The 26,917-nt window shown below is 27.4% G+C and overlaps 2 protein-coding genes across 3 annotated transcripts; one reads left to right on the forward strand and one right to left on the reverse strand.

Moving 5' to 3' along the window:
* Positions 1 to 1,743: 1,743 nt before the first annotated feature.
* Positions 1,744 to 18,211, reverse strand: LOC127278938 (23 kDa integral membrane protein-like). Its single transcript, XM_051300906.1, has 5 exons — positions 18,017 to 18,211; positions 14,042 to 14,230; positions 13,778 to 13,942; positions 6,024 to 6,233; positions 1,744 to 5,948 (listed from the first exon to the last, which is right to left on the reverse strand). Exons 1-5 carry the CDS (start codon positions 18,074 to 18,076, stop codon positions 5,796 to 5,798), a joined length of 777 nt encoding a protein of 258 aa, XP_051156863.1. The 5' UTR covers positions 18,077 to 18,211; the 3' UTR covers positions 1,744 to 5,795.
* Positions 18,212 to 19,645: 1,434 nt separating this feature from the next.
* Positions 19,646 to 26,917, forward strand: LOC127278948 (COP9 signalosome complex subunit 5). Of its 2 annotated transcripts, none has more exons than XM_051300919.1 (5): positions 19,646 to 19,813; positions 19,961 to 20,146; positions 22,097 to 22,331; positions 25,844 to 26,038; positions 26,317 to 26,917. In XM_051300919.1, exons 2-5 carry the CDS (start codon positions 19,995 to 19,997, stop codon positions 26,758 to 26,760), a joined length of 1,026 nt encoding a protein of 341 aa, XP_051156876.1. In that variant the 5' UTR covers positions 19,646 to 19,813; positions 19,961 to 19,994; the 3' UTR covers positions 26,761 to 26,917. The 2 variants fall into 2 exon arrangements, with proteins under 2 accessions (XP_051156876.1, XP_051156877.1); XM_051300920.1 differs by having other exon boundaries at positions 19,670 to 19,688.

Consider the following 26,917-nt stretch of genomic DNA (forward strand, 5'->3'; position numbering starts at 1 on the left):
TTTTATAACGTTTTATGTCCGCCTAATAATAAAAACATGGATGTTTAAATAATGTTCTCGAATATTTTTTGGTTGACATGGAACGTTCTAAAGACGTCCTTAAAACGTTTTTGAAACGAACATGCCCACACAGCACATAAAATTTCCTGAATTTGTCCTGAATATTTCATTGAAAGATTCGAAATATTTCAATGAAAGGTCCATGAAATTTTGATGCCTATTAAATATGTATTTTTAACAATTTAGAAATATTTCATTTCGATATTTCTAGAATTTTAATGAATAATATTTTCAAAATATTTCACTTAAAAATTTGTAACATATTTCATTTTTTTATTTTGCAAATATTAAAAAATAATATGTCAGTAATTTTTCATCCTCACATTTCCTCAACATTTCGCTGAAATTTTTCGTACAATCGGAACTGCAATATTTCTTATAGGCGGACATTTCATTGTTGCATCAAAATTTCATGGACCTTTCATTGAAATATTTCGAATCTTTCAATGAAATATTCAGGAAAAAATCCGGAAATTTTATGTGCTGTGTGGGTGGTTTTTTGCCCACTGATGGGAATAATTTACTCAATTTAACAAAACAAGGTCTGATAAAGGAAAGAAGAGGATAAGAACCTCATTTTCAGATGATTCCTCTTCTTCTATACACTCGTGTATTCTTCTTTTTGCCGGGAGCACTTTAGGAGTAAGCTAAATGACTGATTGACTTTAGCCTAGGAAGTAAGCTAAATACCTGATCCTTCCACTTGCCTATGACATATATAAAACAATACACAGAGAATGGGACAAAATTACTCATTTTTGGAAAAGCTTGGTTGACTTAGGTGGACAATTAAATGAAATTCAGATCGCAAAGAAGATTTTCAACATAAGGTTGCTAGCAAGGTTTTGTTGTTTATATGCTTCTTAACATAAACGGTGGATTGAAAACCCAGTAAAAAAAATAATTGGGAGTAAACGAAAAGAATTGACGGTGACTTAAGCTGAATTCAATTTTGCGTCTAAATCGAATGGGGACGTTACGGTGAATTCTTTTTTTCTTACCTTGAATTCTTTTCACCTAAATCGATTGAATGTACGTTTATTGATTCGAATTGGCATTATAAATGAAAGAAGTGATTGTTCTTAAGTGTAAAAATGCCGATTACGAACAGGAAATATGAAATTTTGTTAAATTGTGAAAAAGATAAATTTGACAGGCAGGCTGTATAGTGTTGATCTATTACCATATGATTTAGGCTGTTTTTGTGGTTCGCGCTAAGAGCGCTGTGAGCATAAGTGCATCTTTTTAGAAAAAAAGGTAGAAAAATTTCACTTATTCACACAGCGCCCTCAGCGCGAACATTATAATCATATGGTAAGTCATATGATAATAGATCAACACTATGATTCTACCTGTCGAATTTATCATTTTCACAATTTAACAAAAGTCCATATTTCCTGTTCGTAATTGGCATTTTTACACATTTTTAGATGAATCACTTTTTCATTTATGATGCCAACTCGAATCAATAAACGTAAATTCAAACGATTCAGGTGAAAAGAATTTAAGGTAAGAAAAAAAGAATTCACCGTAACGTCCCAATTCGGTTTAGACGCGATACCGAATTTAGCTTAAGTCACCGCCGATTCTTTTCGCTTACTCACAATTATTTTTTTTTACTGGGAACCGCAGTAGCTTATTATTTAAGTAATTCATTGAATGAGGCTGAAAAAGATATTCTAATTAGTTCTTCTACATTATTATTTACTCACTTAATACTTGTCGCATACATCGGTATACATTATCTATATACTTAAAATTTAATTACTGTTCTGTTGATCGAAAGACAATTTTTAAACATTTTAAAATCGCATTGTTTATTGCTAACTTCACAATATATTAGAACACTTACAGATATCATACTTGTATAAAGTCTATACACATAAGATTCAAAATTAATTTTTATTTATAAGTATGTACTGTGCAGAGTAACAGTTATCGCTGAACTCGATTGCGCAGCTTTAAGCATAACACACGAAATTAAGTTTAATTTTGTAAGAATCTTATAATTATATCTTTCACAGACGTAAACTTATGGTTTAGCAAACATATTTTGATCCTGAATCAACGCTTACGTCGACCTTATACATTTTTAATCACTAAGGAAGTTTAAATTATTTTCAATTGGTTATATTTATCTGTGCAGAAGTAATATCTTAATAAAATATTATCAATATAATTAAACTGGACTGCAAATTACAACTTTTTATGTAAAGTATACTATACCCGGTTCGTTTTAAAAACCTTTTTGGAAGGTTTCATGTCCGACAAATAATATTCTGGGACATTTTAAGAACATGGATGTTCAAGTAATGTTCTAGAACATTTTTTGGCTGACATGAAACATTCTAAAAACGTTTTTGCAATGAAAATGGTTTCTTGTCCACTGGGTATAGTTAGTAAAATTTATTTAATTAAAAATACAATTTTTAAAATTGATAACTCAAAAGAAGCAGTGCATGAAAAAAAGATACGATTTGCTACATCTCGACAAATGGATGTCAGGCAGGCATATTATATATTGAAAAATATAGGATATTTGTACCTATGGATATGCATCCATATAAAATCGCTAGCTTTATATAGATAGAGTAAAAGAATATCCATGGTTTGGTAAACTATTAGATGAAGTTATACTTAAATGATTACTGAATTTTTGTAACAGAAGAATGTTTTAAAATATTAATTAATACATTCTGCTTAGAAATAACGGAAAGTTGCTAAATAAAGCTTTTTTAACCAACCGTAATATCTAATTCGAGTTGCGCAGTGGAAACAAGACCGGACCAATAAGGGTACTGGATTCTGTCCCCCTCTATACGCAACTTGAAGTAGATACTGCGGTAAGGACAGACAGTCCAACTCAATTAATTTTAAATTGTTCTCTATTGAGTCATAAATATATGTGAACAAACAATGATTGTATTGTAAATGTTTCAGTCATAACTATATGGTTGGCACATCCATGTCTAACTTAAAAATAGAATACGTCTCACACAACCAATGCATTCAATGACCAAAATAAGATTTTTTACAGATTCGCTCCAAGGGGATCATAACCCCCTTCCTGGACCCCTTGTTAAAAATCTCTAAACAAGATCTTTAATATTTTTCTGTACAACTTCAAATGCTGAACCAGTTTTGTCAGTTCCTGTACAGAAAATTGTATATATTAAGCATGATGTTCTTCTACAAGTTCATCTACAATTCTTGAGCACGTAGAATCGTACATTTTTATGTACATTAACATCTACATGATCGTGTACATGTTCATTTGTTAAAAAACTTTACACTCAAAATCTGAGAAAATTATGAACTCTAATTAATAGGAATCTGTAAATATACCTTAAAAACTACTGCACAGCCTTGAAAGTTTTAATTTTTAATATTATTCAAAGATGCCTGAACACACTCATGAACATGTTCATGTACAAGATCTAAAGTGAATATTTTCGACAAACAATAACTGATCCATAACCATGTACAGAATCATACGTACGTACCAATAAAACTGGCAGAAATTCATTTACTGAACTTGTACAGAAAAATATTCAGTTTCTTGTGCAGGGATTGCCACGGTCTGACACTGTATGGATATCACAACCATTACATTTCGTGTGATTTTCAAATTTTTGTCTAATATGTAATAATTTCCTAAGATTTAATGAAATACAAATCTTTGTATCTACAAAAATTCAAATTTTCTCTTACTTAATAACGCTTAATAATGTTCTTTCGAACTAGTGAATTGGATATTGGTTAAATGAGCTTGAAAAGGTGATCCTTTTTTAATTTAGACACAAAGTAGTTCGCCGTTTTAGTCTAAACATTTTAGACTAACACAATCAGTACCTTATTTAAAAAATAATACTATGTACCCATATTATTCAGTTAGAGAACTGTCAGTTGTCGTTATTTGAATAAAATTAATCATTTGTTCTTATTGTCATCAGTTCCCAGCTAAAAATTCCTGTACAGGATCCTTAAAGGATCCCTAGAGGTCCCTACATAGGATCCTTAAAGGTTCCCTGAGGGATCCTGTTAAGAATCCTATGCAGGATCTCACTAGGATCCGTTGCAGGATATTGGAACAGGGATCCTGTACAGGAACCTGTGCAGGAACATTAGTTACTTTGGTTCCTTTGCAAGTTCCTTTGTCTGAAACTTTAAAACAAATTTTCAAATAAAAATTCCTGTACATGAACCTCCACAGGATCCCATGCAGGAACAACTTTACTTGTTGCGCAGTAAATTTCTGTGGTTCCTATGTCTGCGCAAAGGATTTTTTTAAATTAAATACATCAATGTATATTCATCACAAAATTAAAATTTTTTTTTATTGTATTTAAAAAATATATACCCTGGATCCTGCGTGGGATCTTCTTATGGTTCCTACAAATGTTCCTTGGCATGAAAAGAAAGTGAAATATTTTCCTGTACAGGATTACAGGATCCCTATTTCAATATCCTGCGTAGGATTCATAACAGGATCCCTCAGGGGACCTTTAAGGATCCTATATATAGGAATCTTTAGAGATCCTTTAAGGATCCTGTACAGGAATTTTTAGCTGGGTTAAATAGAAAACAAACAAACTCACATTTTTTGGTTCATCACAAGTTTTGTTTCATTTTTTTGCTTACAATTAGCGTTTTTATTATTTACACAGTTTTATGTCCGTTTTAACATCGTTTTTATATTTTGGAAGCTTAAACATGCAGTCGCACTGCGACTCTCAAGTTTATGCATTCACACTTATCAGCTTGATACACATAATGGTGTTCCGAAATGGCAAGCAGTGGTTGTCTTTCAAAAATTGGCTCCTCGTGGGTGCATTTAATTTAAAAAGGATTTTTCTCTTAACTCGAATAGAAACGGAAAAATCGAAAAAAATACCAGTTATCCTGAAATGTTGTACTTTCATTTATGCACAAGAAATTGAAAATTCATTACGATAAACGACGTCAGGAAGTAAAATAAGAATTTTTTTGTAGCCGTTAGGTGCTGCTCCAGACGGTAAATTTCAGTACTAAGCAAATGTTTATACTCTTCCTATTTTACTTCCTGTCGTTTTATATGTGAATAAATCTTTAATTTCTTATTGGAGGCAAATGAAAGTACACAAACTCAGGATAACTGGTATTTTTCCGATTTTGATATTTTTGTCTGAATTGGGAGAATAATATTTTTGAAATTAAATGTACCTTATTTTTAAAAGACAACCACTGCTTGTCATTACGGAACACCGTTAATAGATAAATTGATAATCAATTTCATTCAAGTAGCGGGTTCTAGACAGTTCTTCATCGAAAGAGCGGATATAAAGGGTATTATTTTTTATAAAAATAAAATGTTCTTGTTTTAAGTACAATTTTTACAGTTCAAGTACAATTTCGAACTGTAAAAATAATGAACGATTTCCAGTCATTGCCAACAAAACTGACTTCATCGCTCATCCTTAAATTATGTTATTGATTAAACTGATTCATTAGTTTAAGAGATATAAAAATACAAACGTTATTTAATATCATTATAAGTATGCGAAATAAGTTGCAATTATTAGATTTTATGGCGATACGTAAACTGTATTAAAAGTTAGCTTTCTAAAAAGTATTACTATAAATATAAATATTATAGAATTCAAATGGCGTGAAATCTAAAAAACTATTACTCAAATGGCAAAATTTTAATTAATTTATCGAAATTATTTACCAATAATAAAAAAATCAATTTTAAACTAAGATAATCGTAGTGCCTTAGAATCAAACATACGATTATCTGGCTCGTTAGCGGAACGATTTCTAGCAGCATCTATCATATCTTGTTTTCGTTTTTCTTTCTTCTTTTTAATTGCCTTGGAGTAACATGTTGTTACCGCTAGAAAACATACCTGTAAGAAAGTGTTGAATAATAATCCAAAAAAATGTATATCATACAATTCGTAGGTAATAATAACAAAACATACCTGTAAAATTGCAGCTCCCAAAGCTGTTAAAGAAACAAGTAATAAAACTAATCGCGTGTTTTGATGTGCTGAGTAAAGGCATCCAATTTTGTAGAACGATTCTACGTGTGAATTTTGTGTTTCTTCTGTTAATGAAACTTTATGACACGACCAAGGAACTCCCTGTTTATCAGCATAATCTGCTGGTCCATATAATCCACAACATCCTAACTGAAAATGTAAATTAATAATGTAGTTTTTCTGAACAAAATAAAGAACTTGTGAATTTAATTTTGTTTGGAAATCAAGGAAAAGTTCATTGGGAGACGATCTATACATTTGGCTTTCATTCACCTATCTAGTGTAAAATTTCTACCTAATCTTAAATTGATTTCAGTATGTGTAACTGGTGACCATCAACAGGAATGTCAACATCGAACAAAATCCCTGCCGATGGTTGTCCGCTACCAAGAGTCATATGTAAATTCTTGGTAGACCTTGTTGTGGTGGTAAGGCTTTTCACTAAAGGACTTCCAAAAACCAAGATGTATAATGGGGAGAAATAAATATATATATATATGGAAACCAAAGGATTGAATAAGGACGTTTACGGTGCAGGGGAGGGATACCATAGTGCCGGCACTGCTGGAGGTGAGCAAGTTGGCTTCCCATCGTCGAAATTCAGTGACAACAGTTCTGCAGTATTGGACACCTTAGGTGCTGCAGCATTCAATGCCACAAGGAGGATGGACCATGGAGGCACCCAGTTTCTTAAGGTTCCCCAGGTCCGTTTGGAAAGACTTGGAAGTAGATGCTGATTATACACTCAACGAAGACTGAGCGAGCGTTCCGCTTTTCCGTGACGCTTCCCATATTTAACTATATCTATATAATATATAAAAAACGTAACGCAAATGCGGAACGCTCGCACAGTTTTAGGTGAGTGTAGAATCAGCAAGAAAAGGAAGTGCTTCAATCGTTTCGAGTGTCAGCAGCGGAAGAAGTTTTATTCCATCTGACCTAGACAACGAGGCCATAAACGAGGAACGCGAAATATGCGTCAGTTTGAGGAAGGAAGGAACTCGATCGTCAAGATAGTGAAATCTTGCGTCATCCAGAAGACCGTTAATCGAACGATCAAGGATGGATTAAAGGTTTTTCAGGACCTTGTAAATTTGCTGAAGCAGAAGCAGCAGAAAGCAGAAATATTGACATATTTGGCCCAAAAATGGATTGAAACGCCCCAATATGGGCCAGACCTGAGAAGCGTCTAAATGTGGCTTTATCTTGTGCTTCATCATCAATTATTTGATTTTCAAAGATTTCAACGACGATTCACAATTCTAGCGCGCCAAGATTCGAATAAATAAGAATTCGATGTAATGCGAATTATATAAAAAACAAAGTCGGAGAATTATCTATCTATCATCAATTATGCTTGTATTATAAAAAATTAGTTAAGTATAATTCGAAAGCAAGCGAAATATTATTTTTGAGAGTATCTATTAACGAGGTTGGTGCATGATTATTTTTCAGTAAATAATTATATTAAAATCCTTCGTTATGCAACATAGGAATGGTCCAAGAGAAAATTCAAATGGGATTTTTAGGACCCCAGTAAAAAGCAAAGAATTGAAAATTTTCAATTCTCCTGAATTCCGTTTTAGTCCAATTCTTTTGTATCCATCTTGGGCAGTCGAAAATAAAGTCAGTTAAATTCTTTACAATTCCGTTTTAAAATTTTGTGCAGAAAAAAATTTTAAGGTCCGAATATTTGAACTGTCGATTCTTAATGCCGGAGCCAAACAACTGTTTCACGCGAGAAGAATGATTAAACCCCAAATTTGTTTTTTCGAACTTTTATTTTCTCAAAAATCGTTTTATCTAAAAGGAATTGACTATACATTTTTGAATTCGAATCGTCAAATTATATAATGAAAATACTTTCGAATCATTATTTGACAGAATTTTTTAACTTTGAAAGAACATTTTTTATAATTTTCAATTTACCGAATAATCATTTCTCATAATTATTATTATTGTAGCGAATTAGTATTTTTTATAATTTTTATTTTTCCAAATAAAAGTTTATACTATTTTTGATTTTACATTATTACCATTTCTTATAATTTTTTTTCTTCGAATTACCATTTTGTACAATAAATATTTTTTCGAACAATTTTTTGTTTTAAAATGTAATTTATCAAATTTATATTTTTTCTATTTTTAAAAGTTACGATTTGCTATTTTATATAATATTAGTATTTTTCCAAAAACCTGTTTATATATAGTGTCAGGGTTGGACACTTGGCTTTTTTTAAATAAGAACACTAGCGCCACCTGTATGCGTACGTGACGAATCTTCTAGTAGTATAACCTAACTTTTTGTGGCATTACATTTTTGGAGAATCAAAAGTAGCGTCTCTTGTGACTTCGGTGCAATCGAAGAGACAAAAAAAGTTTTGTTTGACTTGTGAATAAACCTAAAAAATGTGTAAAAAAAGCAAGAATTCGGCAAGATAAGCTTATTGAATGTATTGTGGGGTACATAATTTAAGAAGAAAAAAAGTGAAAAATCGAATCGCGACACATGTCTAGTTATGGTTAGCACAATTCGAAAATGATGCTTCTAGTTAGGGTTGGACACTTTATACAGTTAGGGTTGGACACCCATATTAATTATGAATTTGACACAATTTATAAATAAATTTTATTTTATTGATATTTCAGTGCAAAATTGTGCCAAAGATATTAGAAAAATAATACTTAAATTGTATAAATTTTGTTCATCATTTCATTGAGTTATTTGGAACAATAAAGCGTTATTTTTTATAATTTGAGTTCATTCCTTTTTTAAACCCATGAAGCTTTACAATTTGTAAACAATAAGTAAAGATAAACATGAAAAAATAAGAATAAAAAACATTACAAATGTTATTTTACGTTTTTACCAATAATGCGTTTCGATTTTCAAAAAGTGTCCAACCCTGACTGAAAAGTCCAACCCTGACTAGATTTTTTTTTTTTTTAAATGTTTATAACTTTTTTAATTTTGGACCAATCAATTTACGGTCCACAGCAAAAGTGTTCCTCTTTTGTAGATCTTTCCACCCATATACCACAATTGACTGAATTTATCTAAACAAAATATTTATAAACAAAAAACCAAAACTGTGTCCAACCCTGACACTATTCCCCTACTATTTTTGATTTTACATAATTACCATTTTTTATAATTTTTTTTTCTTCGAATTACCATTTTGTATAATAAATATTTTTAAAAAACCGAATTGCTATTTCGCATAATAACTAAATTTTCTAATTATTATTTTTCCGAATTTTAATTTTAACGATTTATTAATATTAGAATTATTTGTTTTGCGAATTACCATTTAACATAATTTTAATTTTCCCTAATATTTATTTATTCTAATCTCTATTTACTCGAATCGTTATATGCCATAATCAGAATTTTACAGAAACTCTATTTGCCCTAACATACACTGTTAGAAAAAATTGTAAATTTACAACACTTTCATACAGAAAATGATTGAAAATTTCAAAAATTTGTGTATGAAATAATTTCAAACACAAATGTTTGAAAGTGTTATAAATTTACAATATTTTAATACAAAAGTGTTTGAATAATTCAAAATTTTTTTTATGAAATAATTTCAAACACAAATGTTTGAAAGTGTTGTAAATCTACAATACTTTAATACAAAAATGTTTGAATAATTCACAATTTTTTTTATGAAATAATTTCAAACACAAATGTTTGAATGTATTGTAAATTTACAACACTTTCATACAGAAAGTGATTGAAAATTTCAAAAGTTTGTATATGAAATAATTTTTAATACATATGTTTAAAAATTTTGCAAATTTACAACGCTTTAATACAGAAAATGTTTGAAAAATTCAAAAATTTATTTATGAAATAATTTTAAATACAGTTGTTTGAAAGTTTTGTAATTCTTTAACATTGTCATACAAATGTGTTTGAAAATTTCAAACAATTGTATATAATATAATGTCATATACAAACATTAGAAAATATTATAAATCTACAACATTTTAATACATAAAATTGTCTTAAAGTTTCAAGTATTTATAATGAAATTTGTAAATTATAATAAATATTAATAAATAATATTAAAAAAATAACCTAAAGTATGTTCATAATCATCTTTTGAAAGTACAATTTAAAAATTTGTTTAACAAACAGATAAAGTTGACAAAAATAATTTTTTGTTCTTATTTAAGAAAACTTATTTCAGTGTACAATGCAAATGATGTTAAAAGCACAAAATCACATTTTTAAATTATGATGAAAATTGTAAATAAACACTACAAAAATTATTTAGTTTTAGAAAAGATTTTATACTCTATAGTAAAAATTTTTCATTCTACAATAAATATATAAAATATTTGAAATATTTTCTCGTTTTAAAAGGATTCGCGCACATCTGGTTCGTCTTAGGATGCGACCACCTATAGGGGTTTCTTATTTCAAGAGGACCTATTTTATGAGTTTTTCGGTACTAGTTTTTTTCTTATAGATTCGTTTAGACTAAAAGTTTGTGAATTCTTTCGGTTTGGAATATTCACAGAAAATGTTGGAAAATTGTAAATTTTTTTGAGAGACTTTACTCAGAAAGGCCCTCTCAGCGTCAGTTGCTCTTGAGCATTTGCCCAAGAATATACTGATTCAACCAGCGTTAAAAATATTTAAAATAAAAATTATTGAAGTGAGTTAAAGAAGTGAATTAAATTAAGTAAATTAAAGGAGTACATAATCAAGGTAAATAATATTAATAATAATAATAATATAGAATTTCGATGTATCATACTTTAGCATAACTTAGAGTTTTTTTAACAGTACAGTTCTATTTGCTGGAAAATTTTCTTTTTATTTCTTTACATCTAATAAATTGAATCATAAATTTTCAGGTCAATTATTATAGGATGAACATACGGAATTCTTTGTTATTTGCTGATATTATGTATTTGGTTATGCTATCCAAAAAATTGAAGAAAAGCTTGGAATTTATTCAGAGGTAAGACTGCATTTTTGGATAAAAGCATGTTTTTCTATTATATATCCTGTATGTATTTACAATTATAATCTTTTTCAGGGTTTTATGAATATGAATTCAGCAACAAGGAACAAAAGGAAGGATTGAGTAAAAATACCTAACTTTGACTATGAATTAAGCGTCGTATATAATTTATAAAAATTGAAAATTTTTAATCAAGGTGTAATGTTTATAACTAAATTAAGATTATTGTCTTGCTGAGATTTTTTACTTAAAAATTGTCAAGTTCTTAAGTACTGTAAGTTTGTTAAATAAATATGGTGAATAAACATTTTAAAACTATATGTTTCTAATTTATTTCACTTCAAATAACCCGTTTATTGCGAAAAAAATATTCTGAAAAAAGTACAAAATATTTTTAAAAGTTTAAATTAAAATGTGCGGTATTTCAGACAAACAATTTGAAATTTAAAATCAAAAAGTTTGAAATTTCAAATAAAAATAAACAGAATTTGTTATAAAAGTATCTGAAGTTTTAAAGAAAAATGTATAAAATTTCAAACAATAATTTTTAAATTTAAGATAAAAATGTTTTGGATCTCATACAAAAATTTATGAAATTTCAAATAAAAGTGTATGAAATTCAACACAAAAATTTATGAAATTTCATATAAAAGTATATGAAGTTTCCAACAAAAATGTATGAAATTTCAAATAAAAGTATATAAAATTTAATACAAAAATGTGTTAAATTTCAAATAAATGTATATAGAGTTTCAAACAAAAATGTATGAAATTTCAATTAAAAGTGTATGAAATTTTAGATAAAATGTTTACATTAAATTTAAAGAAAAGTGTTTGAAATTCTAAATAAATGTGTTTAAAATTTAAATTAAAAAATTTGTATTAAATTTCAAAAAATGTGTTGTAAATTTAAAAAATTGTATGTGATAATTGCTTCACACACTTTTGTATAAAATTTCGGTCAAAAATTTTTAACAGTGTACTTCCGGTCAATTTCAGTACTGTAGTTTCCCATCTACATTAAGGTATCACATCGGTAAAACCGTTTTCTATAAATTTTCTTGAAAATTTTACCATATGTTCTTATTATCATTCTTGACAAATTTGTAAAATATGAAGAATTTTCGCCGTACGAAACCAGAGATATCAGCAATCAAAGTTGCTTATTTTGCATGGGAGACGGGACTAATGTATGGGGAAGAAGTAAATTTTCATAAATATCATCAAAAATTTTTTTATAAATTTTTTTCAAAAACTAATGTTGAAAAATAAAATTAAAAATTCTATTTCATGACGTCATTTGCAATATATTATATTGCAAATGACGTCATGAAATAGAATTTTTAATTTATAATTACAAATAAACGTCACGGTAAATTATAAATTTCTTTGTATATTTTAGTTCCAAATTTATTCGTGAATTCAACATTAATTTTTGAAAAAAATTTATAAAAAAATTTTTGATGATATTTATGAAAATGTACTTCTCCCCCATACATTAGTCCCGTCTCCCATGCAAAATAAGCAACTTTGATTGCTAATATCTCTGGTTTCGTACGGCGAAAATTCTTCATATTTTGCAAATTTGTCAAGAATGATAATAAGAACATATGGTAAAATTTTCAAGAAAATTTATAGAAAACGGTTTTACCGATGTGATACCTTAATGTAGATGGGAAACTACAGTACTGAAATTGACCGGAAGTATGTTAGGGCAAATGGAGTTTCTGTAAAATTCTGATTATGGCATATAACGATTCGAGAAAATAGAGATTAGAATAAATAAATATTAGGGGAAATTAAAATTATGTTAAATGGTAATTCGCAAAACAAATAATTCTAATATTAATAAATCGTTAAAATTAAAATTCGGAAAAATAATAATTAGAAAATTTAGTTATTATGCGAAATGTCAATTCGGTAAAATGAAAATTATATAAAATAGCAAATCGTAATTATGAGAAATGATTATTCGGTAAATTGAAAATTATAAAAAATGTTCTCTCGAAGTTAAAAAATTTTGTCAAATAATAATTCGAAAGTATTTTTATTATATAATCTGACGATTCGAATTCAAAAAATTATCGTCAATTCCTTATAGATAAAACGATTTTTGAGAAAATAAAAGTTCAAAAAAACAAATTTGGGGTTTAATCATGCGCCTCTTTCGCGCAGCTGTATGAACTGTATTGTAGATATTTGATTTTAAACGTACTTACTTCAGAGTATTATGGAATTCAAAAGAATTAAAGAGTTAGCGAAATATCAAAACGGAATAGGTAGGAATTGACTTTCAGGTATAACTGAAATATTTAGTCTGAATTACTTATTCAATATTTTTTAATTCAAAAGAATTAAAAAATTAGAGAAATATTAAAACGGAATTGATAGGAATTGAATTTCAAACAATCTTAGTCCCAACAAGGAATACATAGGAATTGTACACGAACAGAATTAAAAAAAATTGATAATTAATCCTTTTCAATGGAAAGTTAAAATTTTTCAATTCTTTTGAATTCCTCACTTCTTACTGGGACTCCGGCAAATTAAAATATAGTTATAGTAACGAGAATTTTGACGCCCTAGACAAAACAACGTATTACTTTTTTATATGGGATATGCTGTCGATTTTACAATTTATAGAGAATGACTTTAAACCTTCAGTCCTGAGATTTTGGTCTCACCTACAGATAGAATTAATAATAGTCTTACCCTGGATTGCATACGATCCCAAAGCTTTTTATTATCTGTAATAGCTAACGCAAAAGCTCTTTTCGCTTCAAAAGGAGGCATTTCAGTAACTTCTTCGTGCTTTACAAATGACCAAATTCCGGTAGAAAATTCCACAAGTGTAATTAATCCAAGAAAGAAGGTAAACTGAAAAAGGAAAGAAAATATTTTTTTATCCATACAGCAACAATAATTCAATCGAGCTTTAATTGGAATTTTGGGACGACGTTTTTCTTGTATACTTACTGTAACTGATTGGGATAAATTTTTATGGTCTATCGAATAGTATGCCCACCATGCAAGAAGGGCTGATAAAAGACCCATTCCCAATAAAACTGCAGCTGGTCCACAAACTTTATTTGGTGTAAGCGGAGCATATTCATATAATCGATAAATGAAATATCCAGAACTGACGCTTACAATTATTCCAATAATCTAAAAAAAATAAACATTTAAATGCAATGGACAATATAATCACATTCAAAAACTAGCAATATTAATTATTATTAAAATTATCCTCATGGAACAAATATATAGAACTACTGTATAACATTTTTAAAAATATTTTTCAACCATACAGTTTTATAATAATAAATATTTCCTAATTTGTATTGATCGTTAAAAATAGATATTTTAAAAAAATATATATAAGTAATATACTTATACAAACGAAGGGAAAAACGAAGCTAACTTTGGTATATGACACTTTTTGAAATCCGTTAAAAACTGTGGGAGTAATCCTTCCGCCCCTTTTCAAAAATCTAATTTCGAGAAAAACGAGTTTAAAGTTTTACAGTCATAAAAACATTAGTCAACACTTTAAAAGTTAAGCTACGCTCACGAAAATTACTACTCGGTGGTTTTCGAGGTCGCTGATTACGAATCCGATGTCAGTTTTTAAAAATTCAAAATGGCGGATCCAATATGGCGGATGACAAAATTAAAAATTTAACGGATTTACATGAAACATGTAGCTATGGGGTTTTTGGGGTTGCTCATTATGAATATGACGTCAGATTTTCAAAATTTAAAATGGCATATCCAACATAGCCCACATAGCACCACTTCTTGCTGTGAGGTTACCCACACAGCACCCAAAATTCCCTGAAACTTGACAGAGCCTCACACGGCAAGGTTCATACAAGTTTGTGTCGATGTTTAAATGTCCACATGAAAAGAATATTTACACGAAACTTTGAGGAAATATTACACTATAAATATTCACGTGCAATGTTCAGTCAATGTTGTGTCAATATTCACCTATACTTATTATATTAGTAAATGAAATTTTTATAAAGGCGAAAATGTATTTTCAATATTGACACAACATTGACTGAACATTGCACGTGAATATTTATGTGTAATATTTCCTCAAAGTTTCGTGTGAATATTCTTTTCATGTGGACATTTAAACATCGACACAAACTTGTATGAACCTTGCCACTGATGTTTCCTAACTTCGCCATGTGAGGTTCTGTCAAGTTTCAGGGAATTTTGGGTGCTGTGTGGGTACTGTAAGGATATCTGTAGGGTTTGTAAGGTTACCGTGTAAGCCTGCAGTAAACTTGAGGTCATCTTAAAACTTCCGCCTTACAGTATAAGCTTACCCAGTAAAGCTAAGTTAAGTTTACACACTAAGGTCGTGGTAAGTTTACATGGTAAGGTTGTGGTAAGCTTACACGGTAAGGTTGTTATAAACTTCCTTTAAGGTTACTGTAAACATAGAATGTTTTTAATAAATAAATTTTATTAATATTTATGCGCAGTAGTTTTCTATGGCACATACGGCTGCGCAGTAACTTTTATTTGACAAACCCTATTGGGGTTCATGAAGTACTTTACCAAATACATAATGTTTTATGAAAAAAATTTATAATACAATATATATTATAATATAATTATTTTTAATATATTTTCATATCATTTTATATTCACAGTAACCTTACGGGAAGCTTATAACAACCTTACTGTGTAAGCTTACCACAACCTTACCATGTAAACTTACCACGACCTTAGTGTGTAAGCTTAACTTAGCTTTACTGTGTAAGCTTACTGTAAGGAGGAAGTTTTAAGATGACCTCAAGTGTACTGCAGGCTTACACGGTAACCTCACAAACCCTACAGATATCCTTACAGTAACCTCACAGTAAGAAGTCGTGCTATGTGGGAGCGGACTACAAATTTTCAAAGTAAAGCTAAGGATGCCACAATCACTATACCCATATGATAGTGATTTCTGAATTCATTTTTTAATCATATTAAATTTTCTTACTATGCAATGTGTCTTTTCGCCGAAAATTATTTTTTAAAAATAGTTCCATGTTTTTTTTCGACTTAAAATTAATGGGATATTATTTCTAACACCCTAAGGAACCATTTAAGCAAAAAAAATTCGATTTTTTGGAAGTGTTTTGATGATGTTACCCCTTAACTTGGATAGATTCGTGGATTGTAATAGTATAGTTAATAATTGATGATTTTGGATATAATTCTAGGAATATGTGTATATAGACACAGGAATTTCGGTGGATAGAAAAAGGGATTCGTAATTCTGTAGATAAAATAATAAATAAAAATAATCTGAACATATATTGTACGCGTATTATATGCGATTATTTCTTCAAAACATGCATTTGTGTGTTTCTTTTTCTTGTTAAGAAAAATAAATATAAAAGAAAAAAATTTGGAACCTTGCAACATCTGTGTTTAAAAGCATTTCCGTTCATACATCTCCTCTACCCTTTTTTTAAACCATTAGTGTGTTCATGGGGCAATCATGCATCATATAAAATCTAAAAATATCTTCATCAAACTTTATGTAAATGGGAGAACGCATTTTAGAAATACAAATTTATTAAATCACTATATTAATTTCTAACAATTTATTATTGTCCCATAAAGAATTTGCAGTAATATTGGAATATTGCAGCAACATTTTGTGTTATAGGACACACTGACAGAGTCTATATTTAGCGTAAAACGAATTGTTTGTAATAATATTTCTCATAATATTATTTTTCCAAAAGGAACTTTTTTAAAACAAATCATCCTGTACAATTAGATGATTTAATTTAATGTTACCTAAATGAAATTCATCCCAAAACTTTTGTCAAATTGCCAACGAACATATATACGCATGAAAATAAATAATGAATAATGCTTTTTTATAGTTCAAAAATGTATCTTAATATTATGAAAATTATTTTAATATCAATTAATATGAATTTGAAAATAAAGTTTCTGTCAATGTAGGGGCGGAACGAGGCTTTTGAATCCGTTACTGTTTGTGGTACGTACCTATATTATATACATGAAAAGAGCACGCATATTTAAAACTTTATTTGGAATTAATAAATATACCTAAATATCTATCGAAAGTAGCTGAAGTCATAATTGCTTATAAAAATAAAACCACATTTTATTCATTATGCGTAAAGAAAATAAATGCATGAAAAAAAACTTTAATTTTACAAAGCGCAAAAAATTGTGCCTTTGTCAAAAAGAAAATATCTATATTCGCAGTTAAGGGAGATATTTGTTATAACTTATTATCCTATAAAATTTTTTTTCTTAATATATATATTATCAATTATATCATTAAAAACTCTTTAATCTTGATTCAATTGTTTAAATTTTTAAAAATGTTTTTTTTTATTGGAAAAATGTTAAAGTGTTATTTGCATACAATAAAAACATTAGTTGTAATTATTATCAACCTTCAGCATATAAAAAATGACATCATTTTTCAAGAAAGTAAATCATTAATTTTTTTAATAGAAAATAAAAGTCTATGTGAAGGTATGTGTGGAATAAAAAGTGATCCATTGTACCCGATGGAATAATTTACTGTCAAATATATATATATAAACAAAGGTCTATAATATTCCAATGGAAAATTTTTAACTAAAAAACTATGATGAAAAAGTTTTATATATTGGTTATTTTTTTATAAATAATAAACACATTGATTCTTGGAGAACCAAAATCGGGATATTTTTTCAGAATGCACCGTCCCGATCCTACTGATTTTAGAATTAAATTTTTGTTTAAAAAAACGGGTAATATCATCTTTTCCATTCTCATCAGGTACGTTGACGACAGAACCAAAAGTCGCTTACCTTTATAATGCGTATGGTATAGTTTAGTGAGAGTGGTATAGGTGTATGGAAATTATTGAAATTTTTTATATAGTTTAATCACAATCACAAAAAAAACACTTACTCCAAGAAGAACAACGCACGATAAAAGTAGGTAACGAAGACAACCAAAACTTCGTGCCATATCACAGATTTAAATAAAATAATAAATTTTCAAAGTTTTGAAGCACGCTCTCAGTACGATGGAGCGGCGGAGTTGCTGGGATTCATTACTGTTAGCCGAAGAAAACTTGTATATTGTGAGAGACAGCCTCGTTTATTCGAACCTGAGGATAGAATACATTCACCTACTTGTTACTCGATCCTTATCGTCTCAATATTCCTAAACAACTGCTTCCATACAAAAGATTCAGTGTCAAATGGATTTGCGATCTTCAATTTTTTTTTAACTTAAAATTTTTTATTATAAAAAAAATTTAATTTTTAAAAATATCGAGCGCTGCTTTTTTGAATTTGAAACTATTTTTTAAAAAAATTATTCCAAGGTCAATTATTAAAGAAGCAAAATTTTTAATTCATTTTTAAACAAAATATAGAAATGTGCCTTGAATCAAATTGATATTTTTTAATTTAAGAAAATATATTGTCATTAAAAAAAGAGCTGATTTTGTATTAAAGTTATTTTTTCCAAAATAATTTATTTTATTTATTAATTAATTAAAGAAAAATTTTCAGTGAAATTTCAGTTCATCAAAATTTACATTGGTACACTGAAAAAAAAATTTATTTGATTCAAATACTCGATTACTTGACTATTATCAAATAAATATTTACTTGAATCAATTAATTTTTATTTAAATTAAATAAATTGTATTTGAAACAAATACCATTTAATTGACTCAAGTAATAATAATTTAATACAAATAAATATTTATTTGATAATAGGCAAGTAATCGAGTATTTGAATCAAATAAATTTTTTTTCAATGTGATGTCAATTTGTTTTTCGACTTTTTATTGAAAACATAATATTAAGCTATATCATGAAAAATTAGAACAAAATTTTATAAGTTATTAAATTTTTTATACTCGAATTAAAAATAAAATTAAAAAAATTTCAAAATATATCAAATTTGTTTTAATTCTAATAAAATAAATTCAATTTCCTTCAAATTGAATATGAAAAAGTTAAAATAAAAAAAAACTATAAATAATAATAATAATAATAATAATAATAATAATAATAAAAATAATAATAATAAAATAAAGAAACTAAATAGTAAAAGTGATTCTTTTAGAAACTCAAATTTTTGATCTGCTTCTGATTTAAAAATAAATCTTTAAAAATGTTAAAAATAAATAAATTTATATGTTTAAAAGTGTACACAATATTTTTCAAAAGCACTCGAGTTGTCTTAAAAACTGAGTTTCTTTTTAGGGGAAAAATTAGTTTTTTAAAACTACAAATTACATATATTTTTTAAATTAATTTTTTTTAAAATGGATATTTACTTTAAAAATATTCAATATTTAAAAAAACGTATTTAATGAATTATTAGTTTTCTTCAGAAAGATGATTCAATTACTTGAATTAAGTATCTAAAGTAATTATTGAATATTTTTAATTTCCAAATTACAATTATAAATTAATTTCTCTATATCAACTATTCAAAATCATTGTCATAGTCACGTGATATATAAAAAGCGCACTCTAGCGATACTTTCTCTAACTTTTTTTAGCAGACGATACTAAATTATTGAGATTATTTTTAGGTTAACTTGAGACAAGTCAAGATTGTGAGTTTTGTGATTTACAATAGTGTATTTAAAATTATTTTTAATCTTCTACTAATTTGAATATCGTAATTTTTCTAATATTTTACTTTCAATATTGAAGAATTTTTATTTTTTCCAACTTTCTGGTAAATATTTTATGATAAATCTTAATCAAGAAAGAAATTAAATTTCTATTCCTCCTGTCACAATATTATTGTTTATTATTTTAAATTATAAACAGAAGTCACTCTAATATTGAAATTTAATTTCTATTTAATTTTTTTCAATTTTAGATCATTAATAATTGATATTGAGAAATTTTCCGAAATGGCCGGTACATCAAGCGATCAATCGAAGATCGCTCAAAAAACATGGGAAATGACAAATAACGTTGAAACTATTAGTACAGTTGACGAAATTTATAGATATGATCGAAAAGAACAACAAGATATTCTTGCTGCAAAACCATGGGAAAAAGAGTGAGTTTCTTTTGTCATTTCTTTTTTCTAATTAAGTGTAAAATAAAGTAAAAATGGGTTTAAAAAAATCTCGGGAGCAAAAGGAAGTCAAAATTGTTTTCATCTAGAAAAATGAAACAAAATACGCGCTACGGTCAAGAATAAAATAAAAAAGTTTGTCAGGGCAAAAACTGGATAAGTATTCATTAGGCGTAAAAATGACTTAGATATTTGTCTTATTTTCGCTCGCATAAATATTTAATTCATTTTAGATTCCGCTTTAATTATCAATTGCTTTCTTCATGATAATAAAATTTTTAACTTATTCTCAATTATTGGATTAAAACAACTTACTAAAAATTTAATTAATAACTAATATTATATAAAATATAAAAAAAATAATATTTTTAATATTTTTCTAAAGTTAAACCTCGTAAATGGTTTCTAACGTCACCTACATATAAATAACTTTTGCACATAAACGAAAAAAATTCGTTTTTGAAATTAAAATTATATTAAAAGAGTTTCTTTCTTCATTGATAGAAAATACTTTTATTTTTAATACCAACACTTTTTTGGACAGCGATATTGAATATTTAAGAAATATTCTTTTATTATAAAGCAATAACTGTTAATTTTAAACAAAATAATTTAATAAAATTAATTAAATCGTAGAAATAATTTTTTATTTATCCAATTATTATTTTTTAATCCAAAAGTAAAATATTATCGAGTTTCATAATAATTAGAATTAACACTCCGCTTATTTTTCTGTTTGCATATTGTTCGAAAAGAACAAAAAACCGTTTTTAACTGGAAAAATGTATTTTTGACCTGTTAAAAATGTTTCTTTAACCTATTTATTCAGTAAATTTTCTTAGATTTAATTTTTCAAAAAAACAAAAAAAAAATTTAAATATTAATTCTACATTGTTAATGTACGAGAAGAATGTATTTTAGGATGTCATAATAAAAGTTTAATAATTATAATTTCACAGAAGTTACTTTCATTCGTCGAATAACTTAATCAAACAATGGTAAAATAATTCTAAGGATAGTAGACTTGCGGAATTAAAGGCCATATATAAATTTTTATTTAAATTAAATTAACAAAAATTAAATATCAAATTCGAAAAAATGAAACAAATTTTTATTACTAGCAAAAGTGGAATAGAAGGATATCCCGCTTTTTGGCTCTTAACTTAAAGCAATTCGTCTTTCTTTGTAGTTAAATATATATTTTCCTTTTTTTCGGTGAAACATAATTAATTGACTCACTTTTGCTCGCAAGATTTATTTTAAACCTTTTTTACTATCAGCTCCTCAAAATATGAGTCCTACATTAATTTATTATTTTATTTATTTTGTTTAAAAAACTATAATGATTCTTGAAAATAAAAGACAACTTCATCACCATTTTTAATGTATTAAATTTTTTAAAATTTTAAATTATCTACCTATTTATTTATATTTTTTTAAAAATAGAATTTTTTACACATTTTATTAGGGAACTTTTTAAAAAATTTGCCAAAAAAGAACATTTTTATGAATTTTTTTTAAATTTTTCGGTGCAAGACAAAGTTTATAATGCTAATAAATAAAATATTTTCTATTATCTTAAAAATACTTTAATATTTGATACTTTCTACTCTTTTAATAATAAATATTATAGAAAAGTGGAAAAAAGGTTAGGAAAAAGTCAGGAAATTTTTTTTGTACTTCTTGCTGGACACCCGATTATATTGTTTACTTAATAATAGTTTGAAATACTGAATAAAAATTATTTTATATTATCGAATTCTAATTTGATCATTGAACTTTTTTATTTATTTCTTTATTTTCGGTTTTTTAAAAAATGTTTTACTTAACATTTTTAACTTTACAATTTTGTAACTCCGAGAATTTTACTTCCAAAAAGGTGTAAGATATTTTTTGCCATTTAAAAAAAAATACTTTTTTCTTATGTTTCAGTCCACATTTTTTTAAAGATATAAAAATTTCTGCATTGGCACTTCTGAAGATGGTAATGCACGCTCGTTCCGGAGGAACTTTAGAAGTTATGGGACTTTTACTTGGAAAAGTAGCAGCTAACACAATGGTGGTAATGGATTCATTTGCTCTACCCGTCGAAGGAACAGAAACCAGAGTTAATGCTCAAGCACAAGCCTACGAGTACATGACAGCGTACATTGAAGCTGCGAAACAAGTAAAATTCACTTTTTTTAATACATTTTCTATTATTTTCATCTCTCTCGATTACACTGAAAAAAAAATTTATTTGTTTCAAATAATCAATTACTTGACTATTATCAAATAAATATTTACTTGAACATAAATAATTTTTATTTTGAATTAAATGAACTGTATTTGAATCAATCATTTCTGTATTTAAAACAAATACTATTTAATTGATTCAAATAAAAATTATTTGGTTCAAGTAAATATTTATTTAATAATAATTAAGTAACCGGTTACTTAAATCGAATTCATTTTTCTTCAATGTATCAATGTATCATCAAAATATGTATTTATGAAAAAGTGTTATAAAAAATTTGTTAACCCTTTGCGTCACAGTGGGTCGCTCAGTGACCCACCTTTGGTTTTTCACTATATTACAATTATATTTCATATGAATTCGCTTGAAAATCGTTACTCGGGGGTTTTCGGGGTCGCTGATTACGAATCTGACTTTAGTTTTTAAAAATTCAAAATGGCCGATCCAATATGGCGGACATAAAAGTTAAAAATTAACTGAATTCTCTTGAAAATTGATACTCGGGGGTTTTCGGGGTCGCTGATTACGAATCTGATGTCAGTTTTTAAAAATTCAAAATAGCGGATCCAATATGGCGGACATAAAGTTGAAAATTGACTGAATTCGCTTGAAAATCGTTACTCGGGGGTTTTCGGGGTCGCTAAATACGAATCCGATGTCAGTTTTTTAAATTTCAAAATGGCAGATCCAATATGGCGGACGAAAAAATAAAAAGTCAACGCATTCGCTTAAAACTCGTTACTCGGGGGTTTTCGGGGTCGCTGATTACGAATCTGACTTTAGTTTTTAAAAATTCAAAATGGCCGATCCAATATGGTGGACATGAAGTTGAAAATTTACTGAATTCGCTTGAAAATCGGTACCGGGGGTTTTTCAGGGTCGCTGAATACGAATCTGATGTCAGTTTTAAAAAATTCAAAATGGCGGATTCAATATGGTGGACATGAAGTTAAAAATTGACTGAATTTGCTTGAAAATCGTTACTCGAGGGTTTTCAGGGTCGCTGAATAAAAAAATAAAAATAGAATTTCAGAATTTTAAATGTTTAAATAGAAATAATAGATGCTTATCTTTAAATCATGTACCTGACAACACTTGGATTAGTAACCTGTAAAAATAAACGTTTTTTACACTCAGCAGTATTGTTATTTACAAAATTGTTAGCATTTATGTTTTTGTAACTGAATCCAATGTATACCTTTTTTTACTATCATAAAGATTGTTGACGATCGTCATTTGTTTTACTGACTTTTTTTTGCGACGATCGTCATTTGTTTTATTTATAAAAATAAAAAAAATAAATAAAAAAAACAAGGTGGAACCAAAATCTTGCCACGTCCACGTCGTTGGTTCTGGGTAACGCTGAGAGCAGGATAGATAAAAAAAATGAAATTATTATTTTCGAAAAGTGACATGAGATTCGTATTCAGCGTCCCCGAAAACCCCCGAGTAACAATTTTCAAGCGAATCTAATCAATTTTCAATTTCAAGTCCGCCATATTGGAACCGCCATTTTAAATTTTGAAAAACTGACATCAGATTCGTACTCAGCGACCCCAAAAACCCCCGAGTATCGATTTTCAAAAAAATTCAGTCAATTTTTAGTTTTCATGTCCGCCATATTGGATCCGCTATTTTGAATTTTTGAAAACTGACATCAGATTCGTATTCAGCGACCCCGAAAACCCCCGAGTAACAATTTTCAAGCGAATTCAGTTAATTTTCCACTCCAAGTCCGCCATATTGGATCCGCCATTTTGAATTTTTAAAAACTGACTTCAGATTCGTAATCAACGACCCCGAAAACCCCCGAGTATCGATTTTCAAGGGAATTCAGTTAATTTTTAATTTTTATGTCCGCCATATTGGATCCGCCATTTTGAATTTTTGAAAACTGACATCAGACTCCTATTCAGCGACCCCGAAAGCCCCCGAGTAACAATTTTCAAGCGAATTCAGTTAATTTTTAACTCCAAGTCCGCCATATTGGATCCGCCATTTTGAATTTTTAAAAACTAATGTCAGATTATCTGTTTGCAATGTCTTTTAATAACAGAGTATCTATAAGTCTCAAATTTTAGTAAATCTAAATTTAAAAGTCAAAAATTCAATTTATTCAATTTTGAATCATTTAAAATTTTAATTTATTCAAAATTAAATTATACAAATTTTAATCATGTAATTAAAAAATCGATCAATCAATCAATCGAACTTTAAACTAATGAAATAATAATCTATCTAAAGATTAATCAATTTTTTTTTTAAATTATCCACATTTTAATTTATTCAAAAATCGTTTTAGTCCAATTACATTCCAAAAAATGTCGAAAAGACAATTTTTTTTATTTTAATTAAATTTAATTAGTTAATAAATATTTTACTTTAAATAACTAATGTTGTTAGATATTAAATTCAGTTTATTAATTCCTTAATAAGAATATTATTAAGAAAATTTATTTCGAATATTTCAGAATCGTACTAAGACAAATTTTCAAAATTTTAGTTAAATACACTGAAAATGTCTCCAATTGGACAAATTCTTTAAAAAAAATTCTTAAAGTTGCATTTAAAAAACTTTTTAAAGTCTATTTAGTCAATTTATTTAAATTTAAAATGATGGCATAGTTTTTAGTTTTAATGGTTAAAATAATTTCGAACAATAATTAAAAGATTAAAAATTTTTTTTTTTAATAATTGAATTGCAGAAGATTTTAAATTTGAAATAAATTTTCTGCAAATTTAAACTGACATAGTTTTTTTTTAATTTCTAATAACAATTCAATTTTAGAATTTTTATTTGAAACTTTTTTAAATAATTGAATTTTTAAAGAAATATTAAAATTATTAAAAATAATTAAATTTTGGAATATTTATAGTTGAAATTTTTAGAAGTAATTGTATTTCAAAAGATTTTTTCAAATTTCAGATAATACTTAATGAAATTTTACGGAATTGAAAATAATTTATCAAATAATTTAAAATTTTTGAAAATAATTGAACTTCAAGTGATTTTTGAATGAAATTTTTCGTAATTTCTATTGCTGAAGATTGAAGAAATTATTATACATTACAGACAACTTTTTTTAAAAAAAAAATTTAAACAATTATAGAATTTCATAAAATTTTTAATTGAAAAATAGTTTAAGATTTGTGAAGAATTTCATTAGAATTATTGAAAATAATTAATTTAAAGAAGAATTTTTGTTAAAAATTTGTTAAATAATTAAAATAAAGAAGATCTGAAGATCTGTAATTAATACTAAAAAAGACTATTTTGTTTAAAAATTTAAAAAAAAAATGTAAAAAAAAAGTAGAAATAGTTGTATAATCCGAGGCCTGATTATAATTCATTAAATTTAATAAAAAAAAATTTGTCAGAGAAATATCAGGAAATTGAAAAATTGATTCTTGTAGCAACTCTGAATTTAAAAAAAATGATATAGGTTGGAAGACAAGAAAACGCCATTGGTTGGTATCACAGTCATCCAGGATACGGTTGTTGGCTTTCTGGAATTGACGTTTCTACCCAAATGCTTAATCAAAATTTCCAAGAGCCTTTCGTTGCCATTGTCATTGATCCTGTGAGAACTATATCTGCTGGAAAAGTTTGCTTGGGTGCATTCAGAACTTATCCAAAGGTATAAAACTTACATTTATTTTAATTGTCAGGAAAAAATTTACTTTATTGCGACTTTTATAGTCTGAAATTAGGGTTTATATACAGAAAGCGGAAATTAAGAAAACGGCATGGATATTTAAAAAGTTTTAAAATTTTTCAAATTTCAACAATTTTTAAAAATAAATTTTTTTATTTTAATTTATAGTTTTGTCTGGGAATTATTAATTACTAATAAAAATAAATGTGTTAAAAATTATTATCTGTATCATTTAATTTAATTTAATTATTATTTAACAGGGTTATAAGCCAGCAAATGAAGAACCTTCTGAATACCAAACAATTCCATTAAACAAAATCGAAGACTTTGGCGTACACTGCAAACAGTACTATTCCTTAGAAGTAACTTACTTTAAATCATCTCTAGATAGAAGATTATTAGATTCTTTATGGAACAAATATTGGGTCAACACATTGAGTTCCTCGAGTCTTTTGACCAATGCCGACTATACAACTGGACAAATATTTGATTTGTCAGAAAAATTGGAACAATCAGAAGCTGCATTGGGCAGAGGATTTGTTGTTGGTGGAATTGAACCACATGACAGAACAACTGTTGAAAAACTCGTAAAGGCAACACGCGACAGTTGTAAAACAACAATTGAAGTTATTCACGGCCTAATGGCTCAAATAATTAAGGATCGACTATTTAATCGTGTTGGAGTCAACAGCATGGAAAGTTAACATCGTTTAGGAAAAAAAAATCATTTTTAATAATTCTAATCCCCTAATTTATAAGGTATATTAAAATAAAAAAAAACGAAAAAAATTATAATAATTCTTTTGAATATATGTTAATGTAAGTGTTCATTAATATAATAAATCGATACTTTGATATGAA

Source organism: Leptopilina boulardi, unplaced genomic scaffold (genome assembly GCF_019393585.1).
Source record: "Leptopilina boulardi isolate dan_hultmark-lab unplaced genomic scaffold, ZJU_Lbou_2.1 LbouV2_213, whole genome shotgun sequence".
NCBI lineage: Eukaryota > Metazoa > Arthropoda > Insecta > Hymenoptera > Figitidae > Leptopilina > Leptopilina boulardi.

Bases quoted from the DNA above. Each gene is read 5' to 3' on its own strand.
- LOC127278938 (XM_051300906.1), bottom strand. From the start codon at position 18,076: ATGGCACGAAGTTTTGGTTGTCTTCGTTACCTACTTTTATCGTGCGTT. The intron at 13,943-14,041 runs GTAAGTATACAA...TTCCTTTTTCAG, and splicing joins ATTTATCCCAATCAGTTACA to TTTACCTTCTTTCTTGGATT. The intron at 6,234-13,777 runs GTAAGACTATTA...TTACATTTTCAG, and splicing joins GGGATCGTATGCAATCCAGG to TTAGGATGTTGTGGATTATA.
- LOC127278948 (XM_051300919.1), top strand. From the start codon at position 19,995: ATGGCCGGTACATCAAGCGATCAATCGAAGATCGCTCAAAAAACATGG. The intron at 22,332-25,843 runs GTAAAATTCACT...AAAATGATATAG, and splicing joins ACATTGAAGCTGCGAAACAA to GTTGGAAGACAAGAAAACGC. The intron at 26,039-26,316 runs GTATAAAACTTA...ATTATTTAACAG, and splicing joins CATTCAGAACTTATCCAAAG to GGTTATAAGCCAGCAAATGA.